The sequence below is a fragment of the Cariama cristata genome, unplaced genomic scaffold (assembly GCF_000690535.1).
Source record: "Cariama cristata isolate BGI_N322 unplaced genomic scaffold, ASM69053v1 scaffold26148, whole genome shotgun sequence".
Lineage (NCBI taxonomy): Eukaryota > Metazoa > Chordata > Aves > Cariamiformes > Cariamidae > Cariama > Cariama cristata.
This window is the reverse complement of record NW_009633298.1, coordinates 2,738-15,858: the sequence shown is the minus strand read 5'-3', so window position 1 is coordinate 15,858 and position 13,121 is coordinate 2,738. Positions and strand designations below refer to the sequence as shown.

At 49.0% G+C, this 13,121-nt stretch overlaps 2 protein-coding genes across 2 annotated transcripts in view; one reads left to right on the top strand and one right to left on the bottom strand.

Annotated features, from left to right (window-relative positions):
* The window catches only part of SRPR (signal recognition particle receptor (docking protein)), a gene marked incomplete at its 5' end in the record, with an annotated part of 4,915 nt that extends 268 nt beyond the window's left edge, over positions 1-4,647 (top strand). Inside the window, 12 exons of the mRNA XM_009706718.1 lie at positions 762-925; positions 1,054-1,214; positions 1,351-1,504; positions 2,020-2,173; positions 2,527-2,633; positions 2,835-2,953; positions 3,222-3,308; positions 3,404-3,576; positions 3,674-3,887; positions 3,964-4,127; positions 4,267-4,365; positions 4,519-4,647. Coding sequence (XP_009705020.1) covers positions 762-925; positions 1,054-1,214; positions 1,351-1,504; positions 2,020-2,173; positions 2,527-2,633; positions 2,835-2,953; positions 3,222-3,308; positions 3,404-3,576; positions 3,674-3,887; positions 3,964-4,127; positions 4,267-4,365; positions 4,519-4,647 — 1,725 coding nt within the window. The remainder of the gene's footprint in view (positions 1-761; positions 926-1,053; positions 1,215-1,350; positions 1,505-2,019; positions 2,174-2,526; positions 2,634-2,834; positions 2,954-3,221; positions 3,309-3,403; positions 3,577-3,673; positions 3,888-3,963; positions 4,128-4,266; positions 4,366-4,518) is intronic.
* Positions 4,648-5,096: 449 nt separating this feature from the next.
* On the bottom strand, positions 5,097-11,448 carry FAM118B (family with sequence similarity 118, member B). Its single transcript, XM_009706719.1, is given in 9 exon segments — positions 5,097-5,111; positions 5,225-5,319; positions 5,322-5,363; positions 6,253-6,303; positions 6,916-7,201; positions 7,497-7,625; positions 8,895-9,122; positions 9,504-9,756; positions 11,378-11,448. Coding segments are annotated over 9 exon segments (1,170 nt in total).
* Positions 11,449-13,121: the final 1,673 nt, after the last annotated feature.

Here is a 13,121-nt window from a genome sequence, read left to right as displayed (position 1 = left end):
TTGCGGTTTAAGTCATCGGACGCTTTAATTGCGTAGGGCTGTACCTCGACTCCCAGAAGTGGGTTAGCTCCTTCTGGCTCTGGGATTTTGGGAGGTGAGGGGGTATGATGTGGGTTTTGTTGTTCCCGGCTCCGGAAGAGTCTCAGGGGGGTCAAGCGGTGATCCTGGCGTAGCCAGGCTCTTCCTACCGGGAGAGCTCGGTCGACTTGGTGGGTGGATGTGGGTGTCTCTTGGTTATACACCACTGCGGTAGCAGCTTATTTTAATCATCTGCGATAAGATTAAAACCTATTAAACCCCAAATAGGAGCTTTCCGGGCTGCTACATCCCAATAAAACTTTTTACTTTGACCAGATGTATTTTAATAAAGCCAAAAATGTGTCATCCCCTTTACTTTAGGGAACGTTTTAATGCTTTCCCTTTCAGTCTCCCCATACCTTATCTCTCTAAATCCACGCAACTTTTGTTGCCTGCTTAAAGATAAGCAAAAAGCTTTTTGGTTTTCCGCTATGTGTCTTTATTGCCGTGAAACCAGTCACCCCACTTTTATTGGTGTCACCTTTTAAAGCGAAGCTCTCAGCTGTGCCTTTTTTTTTTCCTTTTTGAGAGCTTGGGATGTCAGACTAGAAAATGTAGCCTGAAGCCTGCTGAAATTAAAGAACAGCGCATTAAACGGAGAGGCGTTCGCTTCCTTGCCAGCTACGTGCTACAATTAAATTAGGTGAAAGAGCAACATTTTTTTTCACTGTGCTGCTTTGCAGGTGGGGTTTCAGAAGATCCTGACTCTAACCTACGTCGATAAGTTGATAGATGACGTTCATAAGGAGTTCAGAGACAAGTATCGCAATGAATTCCAGCAGAAAGGCACTCTGGGCCTCCTAAACGGCACCTTTGATTTTAAAGACGACTTCATGCGTCTCCTCCGGTAGTACAGCCTGATTTTTATTTTAATTTTTTTTCCTCTCAAGTTTCCATTTAGAGGAAGAGAGAGATGGGGGGGATGTGGGGAGAGGGTAGAGCTGAAATTCAGGCTAACGGACCACCTCCCCACAGGGATGCAGAGGAGAGCAGTAAAGTCCGAGCTCCCACGGTAATGAAGACGTTTGAGCAGTCTCTCAAGTCCCAGAAGACTGTCAAGTGTATGATAAAAACCCGAGGGGAGAAACCAAAGGAGAAAGTAAAGAACAAGAACAACAAAAGTTCCAAAAAAGAGGGTGAGTTGATGGAAAAGATGTATGGGGGGAGGTGGAAATAAATATTCCAGAGCTCTGTGTCCCAGCTTGCGCTTTCCCAGTCTTCTCGTAGCACCCAGACGCTGGTCTGAGCTTGTGTCGGGGCTCTTTCCGTCAGGAGCTGAAGCTGTCGCAGCACCCGGTAAAGCATCGGCGGGTGACAAGCAGCCCTCCGCCGCCGGGGACAAGGAGGAACTGACCAAGGATGAAATCCTGCAAAAGAACCGGGAGGAATTCTTCAAGAGACACATGAAAGCAGGGGAGAAGTCCAGGTGGGTAACCAGGACAGGGTCAGTCTACCCATGCTTCAAACCAGCTCTTCCTGGTGTCCCTTGGCCGTGGCTGAGTCTCTCCTTCGTTCCATGACCCCTGGAAGTCAGACCTTGCTTTCCTGGACCTTATTTCCCTTTTCCTTCTTTCCCTGCTTGCTGGAAAGACTGGGAGAGGGCACGATGGGGGTCCTGGAGGGGTAATAGGAGCCTGATCCTTTCCCTGGGAGACCCAGAAACCCAGCGTGTGCCTGGGAGAGGTGCAGACCTCTTTTTAGCAAGGCTTTCCCGCTGTGAGCAAAGGGCAGCAGTGCATCGATGCCTGGCTCGAGGTAAAGTGTTCTGATACAGGGTTAAAGTTCAGATAAATAAATTCTGGAGACTGAATCGGCCAGGTTTAGTTTTAATTTCTGCCTTTTTGAGTAATCCAGGCTTTTAACTTTCACATCTTCTGAGGGAGCGATTGCTGTTGCTTCTTTGCACTGAACAAAACTTGTTTTTTGGTCTTTTTATTTCAGCAAATCTCCAAAGCCTGATGCACAGAAAGAGAAGGGAAAGAAACCCCGAGTGTGGGATCTGGGGAACTCTAATGCCAAAGTACTTGATTACAGTAACTCCGCTACCAATGGAAGTGCTGAGGCTTGTCCCGTGGAGGAATTTGACCCTGATACAGTAAGGAAAAAAATCAGGTCACTATGTCCGGTTTAGTGCTTTGTTCTGGGATCAGCTGGGCGTTACAAGCCCAGCCTGATCTCCACGGCTGGCTGAGAAGGTATGAGAAATGGGGATCGCAGTGCCCAGCCCATAAAACTGCTGCCTAAAAAAATATTTTCTCCAGCTGCAGCAGCTGTAAACGGCGCTAAATGGGGTCAACTCTCTGAGCCGTCGTGGCAAAGATCTCTGCAGAGCTGCTTCTGCTGCTGACGATAGCTGTTGTCGCTGCCTGTGAGGGCGAAAGCGGGCAGGGGGAGATGATGGTAAGTGGGTACTGATTTTTCAGGGTGCCTCTTTTCTTTACCTCGCAGGCCCTGGGAGATAGAAATCGGGAGCCCGGCCGTCTCTACGACCTTGAGTATGAGAGCGATGACGAAGCTGAAGACGAGAAGATTATTCAGAACCCTTCAAAACCCAGGTAGAGGCTCCTGCAGCCCCTGCTTGTCACACGCTTCTTGATTTCTCTCCTGTAACTCCTCTTCCAGCCTAACCAGTACTGCAGTAGGGACAAATTGATATGTTTGCCAGCTGCGTGCTGGGCTCTTCTTGCATCTGGCCGTTGCGTGCCCTATGCAACTTGCTCCTTGTTCCTAAAGGTAATTCCTCCGCTTCTCCACAGCGCAAAGAAGGGTGGCCTGGGGGGCATGTTTGGCATGCTGAAAGGCCTGGTAGGCTCCAAGAGCTTGACGAGAGAGGACATGGACCCCGTACTGGAGAAGATGAAGGATCACTTGATCGGTATGTCTGGATCTGCTGTGAGTGGGTTAGTTTGAGGTGGTTCCCTCTGCTTCATCGGGTGGGACACAGTGAGGGGTAGCACCCACGGTTTGAGACTTTTTTTCCCCACTGGAACCGTGGTGGGTTCCTGTCTCGCCTTCTGAGGAGCCCTCAAAAGTGGGGCAAGGGTCTAGTCTGGTGGGGGTCCTGCGGACTGACTCCATCTTTCCTGGCGTGTTGTGACTTTCTCAGCAGCACTAACTCCCCTCTCTCTATTTCTTTCTCAAAGCAAAAAACGTGGCAGCTGAGATTGCAGTGCAGCTCTGTGAATCGGTGGCTAAAAAACTGGAGGGGAAGGTGATGGGAACGTTCACCAGTAAGTGGCTGTGTGGCCTCCTTGCTTGTGGTTTGGGGCTCAGGAACATTCCTCAGGTGTGACAAGTTCTCTTTCCATCATTTCTTCCTTCCCAGCGGTGACCTCGACGGTGAAGCAGGCCCTGCAGGAGGCTCTCGTGCAGATCCTGCAGCCCCAGCGCCGCGTGGACGTCCTCCGCGATGTCATGGATGCCCAGCGCCATCGCCGACCCTACGTGGTCACTTTCTGTGGTGTCAATGGTGTTGGGAAGTCCACCAACCTGGCCAAGGTAGGACAGGATCCTCCTGGCTCTCTGGGACTGGGGTGATGAGGCGAAACTGTGGCCACCAACGGGATTTTCTTTTTTGATCCGTTGTCACCTGCAGATCTCGTTCTGGCTCATTGAGAATGGTTTCAGCGTCCTCATTGCCGCTTGTGATACCTTCCGCGCAGGAGCGGTGGAGCAGCTCCGCACCCACACCCGTCGCCTCAACGCCCTGCACCCTCCAGAGAGCCACGGTGGGCGAACGATGGTGCAGCTCTACGAGAAGGGCTACGGCAAGGACGCCGCCGGGATTGCCATGGAGGCCATCTCCTACGGTAGGTGGAAAACTGGTAGCGGGAGATGCTGTTTTGGGGGAACATCCTGCTTAATGCTGCCTCCTTGTCTCCCCAGCTCGGAACCAGGGCTTTGATGTGGTCCTGGTGGACACGGCAGGCCGCATGCAGGACAATGCTCCCTTGATGACAGCGCTGGCCAAACTCATCGCCGTCAATGCTCCTGACCTGGTCCTGTTTGTTGGGGAAGCACTGGTGGGAAATGAAGCTGTGGATCAGCTGGTAAGTGTTGAGGCTTTGTTTCCTGAAAGATTGAGGAGGGGAAAAAAAAAACAAACCCAAACCCTTCTGTAGGTTTTATCCGAGATTTGGACAGTGGTAGCACCACAAAGGTATTTCTGGGATCCATTCTCTCCTTCAGGTCAAGTTCAACAAGGCCCTGGCTGATCACTCCATGGCCCAGACACCGCGCCTCATCGACGGAATTGTCCTCACCAAATTTGATACCATCGATGACAAGGTAAGGAGGCCGTTGAGATGACTCCACATGGAGCTTCCTGCTGGTGACCGGAGTGGGAAAGATGGGAATTGTCAAACATGGAGTTCTTCCGTGCCGGATGCTGAGGGGGTAGCACTGGATTTGCAGGCTAACGGTGCTTGTTGTCCTCGGCAGGTCGGCGCCGCCATCTCCATGACCTACATCACGAGCAAGCCCATCGTTTTCGTCGGTACCGGACAAACTTACTGTGATCTGCGAAGCCTTAATGCCAAGGCTGTGGTCGCAGCGCTCATGAAGGCCTAAAATGAAAAAAAAAAAACCACCAAATCGCTGTTTGCAGATGTCTGAGAAGAACATGCTTTACCGTGTTACCGAATAGTCTTTCCCGTGTAGTGCAGAACAGAATGAAGGGATACCGGCATGAGGGGTACGTTTTTGTTTTTTCTGGATACAACCCCTTTTATCCAGCAAAAGCCCTTCTTCTGGATTCCTTCATTTTGTTTTTAAGTGACGCAGGCTCCTTCGCGGGGAGGCTGAATCCAGAGCTTTGTATTGTTCGTGCTGCACGGGGGGGTGGGCAGCGCAAGGACCTGCTGTGCTTTTTGGGGGCTCTGAAGCAGTCCTTTTTTTTTTTTTTTTTTTTTTAAGCTGCTTTTGATTTTTAGACCAGCTTAGGGAGGTCACAGGATGAACTTTTGTCAGGGGTGAGCAGGATAGCTGCTGCTTAGAAAATCTGGCTGTTAATGTTGCTGCTAGCGGCAGTTCCACTGAAACTGATAAACCAAAAATGGTGACACAGCCTGCGCTGGGCTGGAGGAGAGATGCTAAACTGCCTTACGGTCCCTGTTTCTGTCGTCACTGGGATTCTGGAGCAGGGTACCCACGACCCCATGTATTTGGGCAGGAGCTGGAGAGCTGTGACAGCTTGGTCCAATAGTGCTGATCATGGTTGGAGAGTGAAGGCAGTGTGCCCCTGCCTGTCTCCTGCCTGCTGGCCTCAGTATTGTTTGCTAGTAAAAAGGGAAAAAAAAAAAAAAAGAAAATTAATACTGGAAGATAACAGTGGCTGCTTGCTGCTTTCCTGCACCCTTTCTCCTCCCCCTTCGAGTGCCTCTTGATCCCGGTCTGAAGTGCTACACTGAATAATACAAAACTCTCTTACGATGTCTTGTAGCTCTGTATTGCAGATGTGCTATAGTGCAATAAATTGAATGCTGTCTGCTAAGAGACTTAATTTATATAAAATAAACTTCATAATTTGTTCTCTGTGTATAAATAACTTGCCTCGGGTGGGGGAGACAAATTCCTGCCTGTGCGAGGTGTTTGAGAGGGCCTGTAAATCACAAACCAGCCAAAAATTAAGTGAACAGGCCTTTAATACAAGCTTCAACTTACAAAATATTGTACAGTATAAAGACAGGACTAGAAAACTAGAGCTTCAAGTAAAAATAAAAAACTGCTTAAGTTTGATTTTTTCATTGAAAGCATAGAATACAAAAGCACAAATGAAATTAAGAAGAGGTTGCAGCTTCCCCAGGCGCGCACAACCTCAATAAAAAGACAATTATTATGTTAAACTGAGTGCCTGTCCGAAGAGGCTCTGCTCTGGCCTCGGTTCTGTGCCCAAAATGTCCCAGTTCGGTGTGTGGGGGCAGCAGCTCCACAGCCGTGGGCTTTGCTCCTCCTCTAGACTGGCCTTAAAACTGACACAGGCCTCCCTAGGAGCTGCTGGCTCTGGCTTAGGCCTGTCCTAGGGAGTTCCCCGCCGTGGCACGGGTCCCGGGGCGAGGCTGATGCTCGAGTGCTGCATCCTGCGGGAAAGGCTTTGTAAAGCCTCCCCGAGAGGCCGCTGGACACCCTGGGAAGTCACAAAGGGGCTAGAAAGGGTGAAGCTTCTCTCAGCTCGGAGAGAATGGGCAGCAGCAGAGCTGTTCAGCTGTTTTCCCTCCTTAGGCGCATCTAGGAGAGAGCAAAGAGCAATGACCTGGTGGAAAAGCAAGCCCGAAAGGACTGCACAGATGTGGGGAGTCCCTGCATGAGCAGCAAGTGCAGTAGTTTCACGCTACAGGCTTTCCCAGCTGGGTTTTACCCTCAGAACACAGGCCAGCGAGGCTCTGGCTAGCAAACTCACTTCTTTTCCCCATTTTCATGATTTATTAGTGAGATTTCTTGGATTTGAAAGCATTAGCTCAGGCTGAGTAGCACGAAGGTCAGGGAAACTGAAATGCCCTTTCACTAGAAAGGGAATAAACAACTGCAGCTGTACGTGAAAAATAACATTTGCGTGTGTGAAAAGCAGCAGAGCTGTTTAAACTACAAAAACAGACAGCGATTTCATAAAAGTAACTCCCAAACCCAGCTACACTTGCAGACAATTTTTTGGGGCAAAAAAAAAAACCCGCTTAAGGAATAACATAGCATAGAGAAGAGGGGCTATTAACACTGTCTACACTCCAAAGTCCACGGTGACAGCCAAGAACTGCGCTGTCATACGACAGGATCCCCGAGGTTAAGTGCGGAGATGGCGGATGCACGCAGCCAGCCATCCCGCACAGCCCCTAACCCCTGTACCTGTTCAACCCTGCATGGTGATCTCGCTCGTCAGCCTCTCAAAGTACTCAGGCAAATCTGCGTATTCATCTCCGTAGGAAATCACTTTAATCCCTTTGTCCAGCATGTTCTCACGGAGCTTCTTGAACTCATCCACATCTCCCCTCCGTACGAGCATGAAGTGCTCCAGGTCTGACTTGTGCTTGACAGCCTCTAAAAACAGGGCCTGAAACGTGGTGTCATCAACAGTCCCACCACAGCCCAAGAACAGGAATGACTTATTCTCGTACAGCTTCTGAATCTCTCGCTTTAAAAAAAGGGAAAGATGTTCTTAGTCAAGGCAAGCTTTATCTTCACAAGGCACACCCGACAGCATCTGTCTTATCACTGATGAGGCTCTGCAGGAGCGCCATCCTTCAGTAATCCCTCCTAGTTCACAAAACTAAGGACTTTCCCACCACCCTGTGTGAAGCTCATTCTTTAAACTCAGCTGAGTCTATGCCTGGTTAACACACTGGCTGGCCAGGGAAGTGGGAGATGTATATACACGACGTATAGGATGCCAAAGTATGCCCCACGGAGAGAAGGGAGGGCTGCCTCACCATGACCTGCGTGTTGCGCAGCACGTTCTGGTAGCCGGCCAGGTGGAGGACTATGCCGCTGGGGTTGGTGTAAATGCCGTGGATATGCAGGACGCTAAGCTTCCTCTTCTCTTGCGCCCACTCCAGCACCTGTGCAAAAGAAAACCCTCCAGAAACGTTAGCCAGCGCATCACGTTAGCTTCCACAGCGCTGTTAAAAATACCGGTTTTGGGGAAGCGTTTCAAAGAGGCAGCTTCTTCCTCATCTCATCTCCTCAAGAGGTCACGAGTCAATCAGCCTCTACATCGCAGCCCACGGCGCTTGTTTGGGTCAACACTTCAGCTGAACAGTGAATGCGATGGGAAGGGACCGAATGAATACACTGGACTCAGCAGAAAAAGGGGAAAAACTCTATAAATTCTATGTCAGCATGTTTCTCAAGCCTACAAAGTTTTATTTCTTGGCCCTTCCAGGCTCTGAGAAGCTCTGAGGGAGCTCAACAGGCTGACCTTCATTTCAGAAAGCCACTTCCGAGGCTCTCGGTTTACTCCTGCAGACCTTAGCTCGTTTAAGCTTGCAATAATTAGAATGCTTATTTGTAACACTGTAAGTACTTCCAGCCATGTAGATTAAGAGGTCACGCAGGAAACGTGAAGCACAGAAATGAGTCAGAATGGAAAGAGCCCGAGTACTGCCCAGCACCTACAGGTGGCATGTGTTTAATGAGCAAACAGAAGGACAAGATGCTCTCCACCACTAAAACCCACGATGGAAAGATGAGGTGGGCAGGTGGCGAAGAGCTCAGGGTTTCACAGTCTGATTTTCTGCCTGACTGGGGGAGAAGGAGGGAAGCTTGCGTGAAGCGAGCGGCTACGAATCCCAGAGCATGGCAGAAGAAGCCGGAGTACGCGAGTAACCCAGCAGGAGCCATCCAGTCACTTCAGAAAGAGGACATGGGGCAAGAGGGAAGCCTTGAAGGCTACAGCCCCAAAAACACTCTGTCACAAAAAGCACTCCGCAGCAGGTTCTAAAAATAAAAAGGTCAGCTCATGTCTCACATGGCGTTTCCCGTGTTGGTTAGAAACATCAACCCGAGCCTTATGTGGAAGAGAGGCTTGCGGTACTTCAGCAAGGCCAAGCTAGAAGTGTCAAGGACAGAGATCAAAGAAATACCAGGCTTAAGGGCTCCTCCTGAGCAATGGATGTCAGCCAGCAAGCACAGCATTTCAGAAACGAGCATTCGTCTTCATTCCTCTGCTCACTGCCCCAAATGGTCAGAGCCTCTGCTAGGAGTTTGCCTAACATCATTCAAACTACTACGAACAGTAAGCGGGATCCTGCAGCCGCCACTGTCCTGCGCTGTCCCAGCTCAGCCCTGACAAAAAAAAAAAAAAAAAAAAAAAAATCATCAGCGTTTACCTTCTTTTCATCAGTGAGGTCAAGAGACTCCAGATGCTTCCCCTGGTGTGCTGCGTACAGTTCCAGCAGGTTATCAAAGTTTGTGGTTAAGACAAGTGCCCCGTTTTCCATTAAGTGAAGCACAGACTGAAGCAGCTGCTTCCCAGAATCTTCCATTTTAGACTCCAGGTCATCAAACACCTCGTATAAACAGTCTTTGAAAAAGGTTGAGCGAACATTGCTTGTGTGCTGAGAAGGGGAGACAGATTAAGATCAGAGCCTCCTTCCTCTTAATGCTTCATGCCAAACGACTCGATGAAAAAACTACCCACATATTTCTCCAAGACCTCCGCAAAGCTATAGGTCCTTGCAAGGCAAACATACGTCCTGCACTGAGGTGGGTACTCCCCCCGCCCCAGCACGCTCTGAGTGAAATACCCAAAAGCTGGTGTCCACGGCAGAGTCTCAGGAACCCGGCACAGTAACTGCACTTGTGGTTCCTTGTGGCTAAAGGAACCGTTGGGAGATGGGGGCATGCCGGACAACCAAATTTGGCTATTTCCAAAAGCCAAATTCTATGCCCAGGGCACGGTACCGAATATTTACGGACAGTGCTACAAGCACACTCACCGGAGACAGCTTCTGGATAAGGTCGTGGGCAACGTGAATGAAGTTCTTGTCTTCATGGAGACACTTTTGAAACCTTTTACTCTCTTCATCTTCCAGGAGATCAAAGTCAATAGCAGCATCCAGGAGGGCCTGGATTAACCCCTTCCAAGATTTCAGCGCTGGAACCTGGGGAGCAACTGCTGCACTGACTCCTGTCCCAATCACCAACACAAGTTCCTGAGGCTTCTTGGTTTTGAGGCTTGGCAACAGCTTCCTGCAAGAGGAGAAAGAAGCACAGCTGGTGCCATCATAGCTAGAAGGATGCCTCGGCTCGTGGAACATGCAGACCGAGGACAAGGGAGGTACCCTCTGCCTAAATTTTGAGTCAAGACATCCATCAGGGTCCTCCGATAAACAGAGGATGAGAGGAGCAGCTCGGTATCCCCTTAAAGACAGCACGTAGCTCCACAGATCAACATCACAAATGCCCACAATTACAAGGTTTGTAATTACAACGTATTTGGCAGTCGAGTCCGCTACCGAGACGGTTACTAGGGAAGTCAATACCGCCCCGGAATACTTCTGAAGCAAAGCTAATGTATTTAAAATTTGGAATAAGGGAGGTCTTGTTAATAATAGTTACCTGGAAGAAAGGCTAGAGACAGCAGAAAAGGTGCGCTGGGCAATATGGAACACGTTATCAATGGATGGAGAGACACATACATACTCTTTACATACCGAGACCCCCACATGGGACATAAACACAACCGTGACTGCGCCTGGTGCAGGAATGTTATTTTATCTGCAAACGTGATATTTAGCGAGAAGGGGAAAAGAAACCGACACCACACAGATGGGGCTTTTGCCTTCCATCCGCTACTGCCTACAAAAACAGGCGAGATAATCCTTTTCTTGAGGAGGTCTTCACTGTTAGTGGCAATAAAAGGGTTTTAATTTTGGGTCTGCAAGCCTCACCTGCAAAGAATAAATCAGTATTCATGCTAATGAGCTAGTATAAAAACACAACCAGAAACCTAGGGACTGAAATCCAAAATAATAACAAATACCTAAGTCTTAACATCCTAGGTGACATCTCTGCAAGAGGCACTCTCTTCCCATGCCAATAAATACACTTGTTTCTACCCTGATATCCTGAACACGGAAAAAATAACCTCCCAGCCTCTTTTCTGCTCATTCCACAGGCACTGGATCAACCTCGAGAGCAGGGTTCCCTCCCAGAAACTACTCTCCAGCCCTCCATAACTCGTAAATAAAGCAGATTAGTGGAAGATGACTCCCTAGGTGAATTAGCTGCTCGTTCGCAGATGGCGATGCCTTAATTTCTGAACCTGTGCTATCATAGCACCCACAGTATCAACCCTGGATGGAAAGAAGCATGGCTGTGCCCCAAATTAGCATCACACTCAGGTCCCCACTTGGAGAACTGTAAGACGACCTACTTATTAGTATGGGGAGCCTGAGGAGTAGAATTATTTAGGCTTTACATGCAGCAAAATCATACTAATTTGAGTAACTGCCCGTCCTCCCGGCAACTGCCGTCCAACTCAAGGGAAGAAGCACGACCAATGCACCTGACGTGACCTTACGCGCAGACAGGACCTGAGCTAAAACCCTGGAGACAGCACTGTAAAAACCAGCTTTCTGTGCATGCTGGCTCAGGGGTTTAAAAAAAAAAACCAAAAAAAAACCAGCAGCGAAGTACATTCTGGGCATTAAGTTCCACGAACTGCAGGAAAACACAGGGCACGGCTAAAGACAGCGACCGAAACAACTCCTGGGGCTTGGTGCCAAGTGTCATGCTCTTTAGAGAACGATGCAAGGTTATGGAAAAAGCTCTTATTAGAAGAAATTCACTGGAGTATAATTAAATTTACCTGGGCTGTTTTGCAGGAGGCATTCCATCTTCCAACACTGTTTCTTTACCCAGGCTCACCGCAGAAGCCATCCAGTTTCTAGAGTAGACAAACCACCACAAGTAAAGTCACTACGTATATGCAATATGACGTGGAACAGACTGCAGGTTTTTGTCGAGCCAGCTTTTCAGAGGCGGAGAAATACTGCGCTTTGTTATCTTTATGAGATCACCTTCGGGCCGAGAACTGCACTTTTTTGTTTCTGAACTTTGCCCCGTGGCTCTCATCCACTTCCTTAACTTCCTTTAAAACAAAGCTCAACAAAATCGTGTGGCTGTTTTGTACAATCGGGTTGCAATTGCCACTGGCAGCCCGCTGTTTCCCAGACGCTTCATTTCACCTTGGCCGTTCATCTTTGCCTGAGAGCCCATATTTTGGAGCGGGCTCTCCCCCTTTCCGAGACGATGCCTGTTAGCAAACTTGCTGCTTGGGAAACAGCGGGAGGGAAGAAAAACAAAAAGATTTTTGTTGGCTACAAAAAGCCACCGAGCGCACTGCATTCTCTGGTGATGAGAGGAGGATTATCCAACCCGCCATACGTCTATAGGTGGTGGGATATAACCTTAAATCCCGCGGAAGGGAAGTTATATATGTCTGAGAACTCTTTCAACAGCCCATGACGTAAAATACAAAAAGGTCTGCCAGCACACGGTCCTCTCCCACTCTGCTTCTCCAGAATAAGACTATTAAAAGGGAAAGAAAGCAGCCAGAACTGTTCACCCTTACCCATTTTTTCTTGCCAATTGTAATGAAGAGTCTGGTGAAAATTCTGGGAGACAGGCTTTAGCCAAAAGGAAATGCTGTATAAGAGCTGCTGGCCCAAAATCATAGTGTTTTGTTTGTTTTTTTTTTACAGGTTTCACAGCCTCGCCGAGATCTGAGTGTTTGTCCCACAATAAGATGCCTGCGATCGCTTCGCTGCAGCAAAGCAGCGGCGCTGACAGGTGAGACACAGGGCAACTCTTTGCAGGTGTGAAACCTCAGCTGGGCTGCAAATGTTGGCAGGGATCATTTAAGAAATCATCCCAGTTATCTAGGTAAGCGTCATCTTTCAATGCTGGATGATAAAAATGGGGCGCATCGACTCTGGCAGACGCTCAGATAGGGCATGCTTGCCAACCTTGTGTTTCTGACCACTTCTGAAAACTTTATAATTATTGTTACAATAACAATATATCATTATAACAATAATATTATAACACCTCAGCGAGCTGGTCTTCACAGCCTGCCTCCCAAAGCACAACTTAGCATATGCTGCCCATCAACCTCAAATAATCAGATTTTTGTTTTACTGCAGAGCCCAGATTTCGGATAAAAGTTTCAAATGCATTTAGCAAGCGAGGAACCAGGCTCCAGCAGACTGTTTGCACCTCCCGGTTTGACACCCTCCGTGCTTGCAAGGCTGAGGCTCCTCCGTGGCAAACCCTTTTGAACATTGTACCCTGCGTTTTTCCAACCCGCCGTCGAGCCCGAGGGGACCTCGATGCTGTTCTGACAATGAACCTCCACAGCCTCCTGCCCCCTGAACACCTGCAACCGTCAAGCCCCAGGGAGAACCATTTCGGGGAGTTAAAATGCTGGAAAAACACCCGTTCCGAAGCGGTGATTCTCGAGGAGGTAGAAGAACCCACCAGATGCATGATCAGTCAGGTGGTAACATCAAACTCACCCTGAGTAAATACAGCCAAGCACAGTCAGGATGAAA